The sequence below is a fragment of the Musca vetustissima genome, unplaced genomic scaffold, assembly GCF_032173495.1.
Source record: "Musca vetustissima isolate MV318-11 ecotype Yass unplaced genomic scaffold, APGP_CSIRO_Mvet_v1 utg21585, whole genome shotgun sequence".
Taxonomy (NCBI): domain Eukaryota; kingdom Metazoa; phylum Arthropoda; class Insecta; order Diptera; family Muscidae; genus Musca; species Musca vetustissima.
This window is the reverse complement of record NW_026872787.1, coordinates 42,335-52,971: the sequence shown is the minus strand read 5'-3', so window position 1 is coordinate 52,971 and position 10,637 is coordinate 42,335. Positions and strand designations below refer to the sequence as shown.

Below are 10,637 nucleotides of genomic sequence, written 5' to 3'. Positions count from 1 at the left end.
TTTCTATCACTAATCGTTAACCCCCATATGTCTAATCAAACATCGAACATTTTATTGGCTTTGTGTAAAATATATTTCCACAGAACTAATAATCGAAATTAGCGACATCTATTAGAAGTTTACTTCCTCCAATTTGTATGGGTATCCCAACGTGGAAGCTTAGTAGATTCACCAACCACTTGAGACTGTACAAACAACTTAGGAGATAATAGTTGTGTCGGTTTACTTGGCATTTGATAACAATTGTTAACAAATTTGTTTTTTTCGAAGTCCAGTAAATGAGAGAGCTAGTTTGACGAACTATGCTGTTTATGTAAGATTTATTTAGTAAAAATAAACCAGCACAGTTCGATGTATATCAATCAGACGTTAATTTTAAATGTTGACCGAAGTGGAAAAACAGGATGTGTTACCCAATGTCAACCCATAGATTTATGCCTTTTTAGGGCGAAAGATCATTTATGTAAATAAATGTTTTTATTTATTTCTCCTTAGAAAAGGAACGACAGAGAGATACCACATTCCCACCACTATGCGACACGTTTCGCCGTTGGTTAAGCGACTCATCAGGCATATTGGGCAATGTGGCTCGATTGAAATTTGGAAGGTACTGCTATATGGGGACCATCGTGAAAAAATTGAACGAATATTGAACGTTTTCAGCACGAATATTTGACGGCAAATGAAAATTCAAATTATTTAATAATTCTATTAAAATGTGTAAAAAATTGGTTATTTTGTCGTATATCTGTTGGATATGGGACTATATTATAACGCTGATATATCCAAAACTCTAAAGCTTGTTTTAAAATATTGGGAGCTCTATCATGATTTCAACAGACAGACGGACGGGCAAACATGCATAGATCAACATACTTTGTGGCATCTCCGGTGAATATTTCAAGGTGTTGAAAATGGAATATACACTCCACCTTAAATACTGAAAATTTGTGTATCCCCCCAAAAATAACAATAAACACATAATATCCTTTACCACCGTGTTGGGTAGTTTATTTAAACTTTATATTTTATCTTATAAATCTATATATAACACTGATTCTCCTTATGCACTATTATAAATATCTTCTATTTGATATTTCTTAACCAAATTATTGTCCTTAATACACGCTTGCACCGTTGTTACCACGCACAACGGTCGTTGTTCACTGTAGTATGGACTCTGCTCACGAACGTAACTTATTTGGCGTATTTCCAAAAAGTTCACCAATTCATCCCAACATGGACATTGCCATGGATTACCTTCCACCGATACTTTTCGTAGCCGAGGAAATGTTGCATTGGTATCAGGCAAAAATGAAAGGCGATTATTATCAATCAACAATTCACTGACATCTGTCAGGCTATCAAGAACCTCTGGAGGTATAACCTCCAATAGATTATTCCCCATGTGCAGTTTGTCTAGACGTCGCATTGGGGCAAACATTCGTACATCCAATGTGGTGATTTCATTATTGCCCAGCGAGAGATACTGAATGAATGGCAACGAGGCAAATGCCAGTGGGTGCAAACGTTTGATGTTATTCGATTTTAAGATAAGTTTTTTCAAACGCGGTAATGTCGACGGTCCAAATACATCTGCATCGAAATATTCCAGTGCGTTTTGTGACAAATCCAGAGTGTCCAGTGTTGTTAACCCGGCAAAGGTATTTGATTTCAGCATTTTTAAATCATTTTCCTGTAAATATAATTTCCTCAACGATGAAAGATTTGAAAACGCTGTTGAATTGAGTGCGGTCAAGCGGTTGCGACTCAAGTCTAAATATTGAAGTTTTATTAAATGTTCGAATTGCTTATCTGTCAGTTCTTTGAGATCATTGGAACTCAAATCTAAACTCAGCAGACGATTGAGACCTTCAAAGACGTCAACATCTAATAGCTCTAAGCTATTTGCGGATAGGTTTAAAGTTTTCAACTGTGTCATACTGCTGAATGTATGTTTACCAATATAATGCAAGGGATTTGAGGTTATTTTCAATTCATCCATTCTTTCCAGGCCGCTGAATGATTTAATTGTAAGCTGAAAATGAACAAATAGAAACAAATTTATTAAAACAAAAACTATTGTACATTTTTAAATGTCCCTCCACCATGAATTGTACGTTTAACATAAATGTAAACGTTCCGGATTTTAGAGATATGGTGGGTAATGTCCTGAATTATTTTTGGTTGATTTAATTACCCAATGAGAATCAGGAGGTATTACTATATTGAGGAGATGCCTAAATGTCTGTCGATATATTTTATTACTGTCATGTTTGAGTTTTTTTTATCACAATATCTTTAGAAGGCGGAATGTTTGCAACAGATGGCTAAAACGTCTTTGTAGGGTAACAATTCACTATTCCACGTAACGACTACCCAACCCCAACACACGGAACAAATCAGATAACTATTTTAATATAAACAAGTAAAAAAGCGTTAAGTTCGGCCGGGCCGAACTTTGGATACCCTCCGCCATAGAAATACTGACAAATTGTAGAAATGAAAACATAGGGAACATACATATAACGACAATTCTTTTAATGGATAAATAGAAAATTCAGCAATTTCAATGGGGGTTTTCCTAAAATATAAAAACCCTAAAATGTTGACATATGTTATTAACGCATGATACGGTGAAACATGTGTATAAAGTCCTGAAAATACTCCTATTTAGAGGGCAATATTATATATGAGGAATACTAAAGCGGGACCAATATAGACAACATTGTGTAGAAATTAGCAACTACTTTGTGTTTTTATTTTATAAAGGGTTAGGCCTAATTAAGGGCCGCTGTAGCTCAAGTTCCAAGCTAATATTTTAGTTTTGAATCCCAATACCGTCCATCACGCTAAATATTAAAGAGGAAGGATGTTTTATGTAGGATCTGGTCCTAAATGCGGGTCGATACAGTTCATTCTCAAACCTCACGTTCTAGTTTTTATGTCGATATCCTCCGAGAGAAAAATTATTAAACATATGGCTAAATCGACTAAATCGTTTTAGAATTCCATACTATGTGGGATATAAACTGAAAATTTCGTCTACCGAATATCCCCTTACTATGGTGGAATATAGTATATGTGATAACCCCAATACACGAAAAAAATCCTATAACTATTTTAATATAAAAAAGGGGTTTATAAGGGGACTACCCCTCAAAGGGGGTGAATATTAATAATTTTCGGTAGGAAGATTTGTTACCATATACCACTGCAAAGTACCAAATTACAGCGAATTCGGTTGAAAACCGTGCTCAAGAAGAGAGATTTGCTACGCAATAAGAACTCAAAGTAAGAAATTTCAGCGTATTCGGTTGAAAAACGGGCTCAAGAACCCCAAAATACCGAAAATTGGGGGTTACCCTTATATGAGGGCTACCGAAAAATGGACCTATATTTATAATTTTTTGTGGAAAGATTCGATACGCAATAAGAACTCAAAGTACTAAAGTACAGCCAATTCGGTAAAAAAAAATCCGGTCAAAACCCCCCAAAAACTGTAAATTGGGAGGTACCCTTATATAATTTTAGTGGAGAAATTTGGTACCCAATAAGAACCCAATGTACCAAATTTCAGCGAATTCGGCTGAAAAACGCGCTCAAGAACCTCAAAATACTGAAAATTGTGGGTATCCTTGTATGGGGGCTGTCCAAAAAAATGGACCTATATTTATAATTTATAGAGGGGAGATTTGCTACCCAATAAGAACTCAAAGTACCAAATTTCAGGGAGTTCGGTTGAAAAACACGCTCAAGAACCTCAAAATACCGAAAATTGGGGGGTACCCTTATATGGGAGCTATCTTCGAACTTGACCTGCCTGCAGACAAAATACGACACTATGCAAAATTTTGGGGCACTATCTCAATTCGTTTAGACGCTAGAGTGATTACAACAGACAGACGGACATGCTTAGATCGTCTTAGAATTTATGAATTTCAATCATCTTTTTCTCAGGGGGTGGGGACTTCCCCGTGAAAAAAAGATGATTGAAATTCTTAAATTCTAAGACGATCTAAGCATGTCCGTCTGTCTGTTGTAAAAGGGGGCGAACATTAATAAATTTTGGGAAAGAGATTTTTTTAATCTATATGACTACAAAATACCAAATTTCCGCAGCAAAAATTATTATTATTGACCTAAGTCGGTATTTAGAGAATTTTGGACACATTTTTAAATCGAATTCGCTCTATTTTTGTATTCCCATTGGATGATAAATCTGTCTACCCATATATAAGAGTTAAATATTATGAGAATTTCAATCATCTTTTTCTCACGTCTGTTTCGGTATATTAATGGTCCTATTATAACCTAAGGTAATTTTTGATATTTTGATCGTTATCCTTATGGTGGGGGTATAAAAAACTTGGTTTTCCCCTACTTCTAATTTAATTAAAAAAAACTGCACTTGAATAACCATAAACAAAGCTTACCTCTTCAATTTGATTATCGCTCAGTGTCAACAATTGCAATTGGGGATAATTATGAAAGCTAACCGTTTTCAATTCGTTATTATCCAAATGTAGACATTTCAATTTTTGAAATGATTTCCATAAATCAGCTTCGATATTTGTTATTGAATTGTGTGAAAAATTGCCATACTGTAAATACAACAATTTATTCTTCAATTCAAATGTTATTTCTGTTAAAGAATTCCAGCTAGCATCGAGATTTCCCAGTCTATTATATATGGAAAAGTAGGAACCTTTTAGTTCTTCTACACCTGTACGCGATATGTTCAAGTATACAAGATTTGTCAGGGCTTTAAAGCCATCATCGTCATTGCTTAATTCCAATGATCTCGCTTGAGATAAATCCAATGATTCCAAGTCATTGCAACAGTTGATAATTTCTAGAAAATAAAAATTTTCAATTCCCATTTTCATTACTTTCAACAATAATTACCACTAATTTGAAAAGTGTTTTTCTTTTCGTTCAAAATTTTTAGATGTTTCCAATTCCTCTGTGCGGCAGAATGTAAATCCCTTATTTTCTCTATATCAATGCAAACAACAACGTTGTCTGGATGCTCAGAAATATATTGCTGTTGTTGTTGTTGTTGCTGATGCGTTGAAGTGTATTCCAGAAACTGCTGATTTGTATTTATGAATGGTACCAATCCCGTAATCAAAATTAAAATTCTCAATGAATTTAAGATCATTTTATTTATTGTTATTATTTTTTTTTCGAATATGATTGCTTCTATGACTAATAATGTTTCTTTTCTGACTTCAGATTTAAGACTGGCTGCATTTGTTTACGAAGAATACTTTTTGATAAAGAAAAAAAAAACAGGTTCTCTCCATGAGTTTTTTTATTTGGTTTGTTTACGCGAATTAATGGTGCTAACTTAGTATTTTTGTTGATATTTGCGTTTTCGTCTTGAAATGAACTTCGTTTTTTGAAATTTCGTACAATAGCCTAATAACCGTTATTTTTAAATTTCATGAGTTGCAAATATTCGATTTTCAATTTTTTTTTTCTTCAAAAAGGTCATCACTGATGCCAAATAATATGTGTATGACTATGACAATGAAACCAAACGGACACATCCCAAAGAGCCAAGACCGAAAATAGCGATCACAAAACAAGTCATACGCCGTTCGCGCGAAGCAATTCGTCAGAAGCACACAGGTGAGGGTAACACTTGGCCCAAAGTTATCAGATAAGGCGGCGTTTTGGAAATTCGTACTAGAATGGTACGAAAACTACTAAAAAGTATTAAATGTGGTATCACTTGCATTTGTCACTGATGGAGTGTAGAACAGATGTAGCAAAGTAATTCGAACTATAAGTGTCCGAAAAGTACTAAAATATACTAAATTTGCTACAATTTCGTAGCATGTGAATGGATAGAGCTAAAAACTTGAAATTTGGAATGCGAATTATGGTTAAGAAGTAGAGTAGTACTAAACAGTACTAAATTTGGTACAATTTGAATTTGGAGAAACAGATGAAGCTGGAATCCTGAAATTTGGAATAAAATTAACATCGGAGTGTAGGATTAGAAAATGTAGACAGTTTTGAATTTTTTGTACACATGTGTAAAAAAAGTAATGTGTAAAAGTACTAAATCGTACTATAATTGGTACAATTTCTATTTTCATAAATCGATAGGGCTGGAACATTGAAATTTGGAAATAAGGTTAATTTTAAATTGTAAGATACTAAATGTAGGTACATTTGACACAATTTGAATTTTCGGTGGACCGATAGAGGTGGGATTCTGAAATTTAGAGTTAATACAATTTTTGGTGGGTAGGATTGGGGTTGTGTAGGAAGTTTTGGAAATTCGTACTATTGTGTACCAAATGGTATCAAATTTGGATTTTGGTGAACCGATAGAGCTGGGACATTGAATTTTGGTAATAGGGTTGAAGTGTAGGATGGATGTTGTTTTGGAAATTCATACTTCTGGATATTAAATTTGGTACAATTTGATTTTTGGATGAACTAATAGAGCTGAAGTCTTGAAATCACTGTTGAGGTGTAGAATTGGGCTATGTAGGAAGTTTTGGAAATTCATACAAATGTGTACTAAATTTGGTACAATTTAAATTTTGGGTTAACCGATAGAGCTAGAATCCTGAAATTTGGAGATAGGAACACTATGTTGTGTAGGATTGAGTTATGTACATTTTAGAAATTCGTACTGGTGCGTACTTGGGAAATCTGATTACTATTGGATTTATATAAATGTGTACTAAAGGTACTAAAATTTGCAACATTAAGATTTAACCTATATGACTCGAATCGTAAAATTTGACACTTACACTTACATTTTCATAGTGAGAGTCGGGTGCATTCATTTTTCGGGTCCATTCATTTTTTTCTATATAAATAAAAAAGGCACATGATGATAGATTAATATGTTATTATTGCGTAAAATTTGTTTAAAATCACAAAATTAAGATAAAACGCTTTTAAACCCCTATTTTAAAAAGATACTTAGGTTTGTGTTGCATTTATTCCCAATGAATCTTTCGATTGACACAAAGAGCTGATTTGAAATAACAGCGTACAAGATATGGTTACCAAATGTTCCCCTTAAATCAGTCAACAAATTAATGACCGTAAAGAGTCTTTCATACACATATTTTATGTTGCGAATAATAAAATATTAAAAAATTAATAAAATTATCATTAGAACTTACGAAATTACTAAAAAATAATAGAAACTACGAAAAAAACGAATACAGTTTATATTGTATGGCAACACTATTTCTGCAAAATACCATGTCGGCGTTTATTTTTGTCGCAATTCGAAAATTTCAAATCACATGAGATGCAGAACAGGAGGTAACTTCTGAGGTGAAGTGTATGTGTGAAGTGAAAAGAACACACCGTGAGTTCCAGAACATACCCGATTGCCTGGTAATTATCAGCGCTATCAGCCTTGTTGAACTTCTGATCCTTTAATGGTTCTTTTTTGTTTTAATATGCGACTCCATGTTTGACTTTTAAGGTTATATTTTCTAGCGGCGGGCGTCGACCTCTCAAGGCCACACACACCAGCAGAATTAGCTTTTTTCTATCTCATATCTCAAGCACATTTGGTCTTATATATGTAATTTCGAACCATATTAAAGGATTATTTTTAGGGACAAACTCAAATACATGTTGAGGAAATAGTATACAGTAGACTACGGATATAAGAACATCCAAAAAAATCGAGAAATTTGAATCTACGCCGAAGGTGTTTTTTATAGTGTTTTTTTCATTTCTATACCCTTCACCACACTGTGGTACAGGGTATTATGTCTTTGTCCATATGTTTGTAATAGGCAAAAATAATGGAGATAGACCCATGGTTCCTTTTGAGAATATGCATAGAATCACTTTCTGAGTCGATTTATGCATGTCCGTCTGTCCGTTCGTCCGTCTGTCCGTCCGTCTTTGTATCTTTGTTAACAAAGTACAGGTCGCATTTATGATCCGATTTGGATGAAATTTGGCACAGGTCACTTAATTGACCCATGGACGATCCCTATTGAAATTGGGAAAAATCGGTTCAGATTTAGATTAGCTCCCATATATATTTTCGTCCGATTTAATGTAAATGGTGTACCAAAGTCCCTATACATATTTCGATTTGCACAAAATTTGGCATAGTGTACTGAAATGAGTCTGGAGTGCTGTGTGTAAATTTTCCTGAAAATCGGTTCAGATTTAGATATAGCTCCCATATATATTTTCGTTCAATTTTATGTAAATGCTGTAGCAAAGTCCCTATATATCTTTCGAGTAGTACGAAATATGCATAGCGTACCAAATTATGTGTAGAATGGATTGTTCTAAGTTTCTTAAAAATCGTTTCAGATTTAGATAATGCTCCCATATATATATATTTTTGTCTGATTTTATGTAAATAGTGTACCAAAGCTCCCATATTTCTTTCGATTTGCACCAAATTTGGCAAAGCATGCTGAATTAGGTCTAGGATGATGTGTGCTAAGTTTCGTGAAAATCGTTTAAGATATAGCTCCCATATGTCTTTTCTTCCAATTTAATGTAAATTGTGCACTAAAGACCCAAAGTTTGGCCGACCGGCACACAATTTAAAAAATATGGAATAGGTTGCAGAATGGCATGTGTTGGAATTGAAGTTAGTCGGTTTAATAATAGATAATGATCGCATATTTAAGTTCGTTAAATGTCATGTATTAGGATACATATGTAGAATATACTCAAAGTGGTGAAGGGTATCATATAGTCGGCCCAGTCCGACTTTACTGCTTTCCTTACTGGTTTTCTATCAATCGATGGATCAAAGCTAGTGATGTACAATGAGGGTTTCATATCGAAAACGCCATTACAGAAGTTGACCCAGTCTCCCCTACTTTGGGATATATACATAAATAATTAAAGGTGTCGATTTGTTACGATATTTTTTAGTGTTATTACTCTACTAGAGGGCGGAAATGTCACGCAGATTGGTTTGAAATTTTACCAGATGTTCCGGTGGTGGTCAAGCACGATGTCTATAATTTTCGGTGATGTTGAAATGATATTTAGGGGGTCCAATGAACTGAAACCTTTTTTTTTTGTCAGATTTTCTAGTCGGTCTAGTGGCCATTATATGCAGAACATCACATATATTACACAGTAAGTGGATCTGACCAAATACTTAGAACGGTTGTTTAGATGATGTTCGGTAAACATTCAAATGTACAATTAAAAAATAAAACAACCAGTATAGATTTTGTTGTATATATACATATATATATGTATGTATATATTTATTTTTGTATATATTTCAAAAATTTATAAATATGTTTGAATGAAAACTAATATAATTTGCCTGTTTAGCTTAGCTTTTTTATGCAATTGGAATATGAGAATTTTTACAACAAAAGATAACCAAACTAGTGATTAAGGAAAGTTAATATACTTAACATTTATTTAAGTACGCATAAAAATAATTATCAACAGAATTTGATTTACATACAACTTAGGTGGCTAAAAAAAATACAATAAAATATTTATAAATAATTAAAATATGTATAGTGAAATAACATTATTGTATCTATGTTAAGCATAATTTAAATTATTATTTATTTTACTAATTATTATTAGAAATATTTTTTTAAGGTGACAATGATGAGAGTGGGGGCAGGAATCAAGAACACAGGCCAACAATGGTATACCAAATTTGTAAAAATAAAAAGAAATTTATAATGAATAAAAACACTTTGATGTTAATATTTATAGTCATATATTGTGTTTTTAGTAATGAGATCAGTGGCTAGTGGGAACAAAAATTTTACAGAAAAATTAGGTTGAAAAATAAATGAAATAGATTTTATAGACATTGATAATAATTATCAGGGTGTTTGAATTAAACAATGTTCCATTCAAGTCCTCAAATATGGAATTCTTGACGCTATCGACCAACAACATTACAATTTGGTTGCTTAAATTTTCTTGACATTTTTGGCTGGTAGTATATCCATTCTATTATAAGTAGCAGCTTCGTGTTTATTATGAAACAAACATCTGATCATGCATTTCAATCAATTATTTTCAATTATTTTCATTAAAACCAAAAAAATCACACCTTTTATTGGAAATTCCTTTATCTTTATCAAAAATAAGCTATTTTTAGAATCCCACAAAATCTTTCTATTAAATGTTTAAACGGGAAATTTCTTACAAAATATTGAACAATTACAAAAAAAATCATTATCTTAATAATAACAAAACAATAGTAATAAAATAAATGTTCATAGGTCAACAAATTAAATATTGTGCGAATATTAGTTGGCCTGTGTTACAATACACATATTTGTTCTTCTTATCATATTTGTTTTTATTTCATTTTTTCCTCCTTCATTCAGCTATCCGGTCAATTTTGTTTTTTGTATAAATATTTTAGCTTTAATATACGTACATACACATAAATATTCAAATTATAAACGTTGTTGTTATCATTTCTTTGTATGTAGTTCACATTTAGATTATAATGTACGCTACAATACGACTGAGTACTACTTCTAAAACATTGTGGGGTATTCCAGACTATTTCAAAACTAAATTCAGTTCACAAAAAAGATTCTAAAATACATTTTCATATCCTCCCTAATTATATCCCACACAACTATGTTGTCAGTGTATTATAGCTTTGTGCAGCCCCA

General features: G+C 32.8%; 1 protein-coding gene across 1 annotated transcript; it reads right to left on the bottom strand.

Moving 5' to 3' along the window:
* Nucleotides 1-1,063: 1,063 nt before the first annotated feature.
* LOC133338572 (insulin-like growth factor-binding protein complex acid labile subunit) lies at nucleotides 1,064-5,164 on the bottom strand. Its single transcript, XM_061546745.1, has 3 exons — nucleotides 4,909-5,164; nucleotides 4,437-4,855; nucleotides 1,064-2,038 (listed from the first exon to the last, which is right to left on the bottom strand). Exons 1-3 carry the CDS (start codon nucleotides 5,162-5,164, stop codon nucleotides 1,064-1,066), a joined length of 1,650 nt encoding a protein of 549 aa, XP_061402729.1.
* Between the last annotated feature and the right edge of the window lie 5,473 nt (nucleotides 5,165-10,637).

Excerpts from the sequence above, each read along its gene's own strand:
- LOC133338572 (XM_061546745.1), bottom strand. The coding sequence starts at position 5,164 with ATGATCTTAAATTCATTGAGAATTTTAATTTTGATTACGGGATTGGTA. Across the intron at positions 4,856-4,908 it reads AAACACTTTTCAAATTAGTG|AAATTATCAACTGTTGCAAT; the intron begins GTAATTATTGTT and ends TTTATTTTCTAG. Across the intron at positions 2,039-4,436 it reads GCGATAATCAAATTGAAGAG|CTTACAATTAAATCATTCAG; the intron begins GTAAGCTTTGTT and ends GTTCATTTTCAG.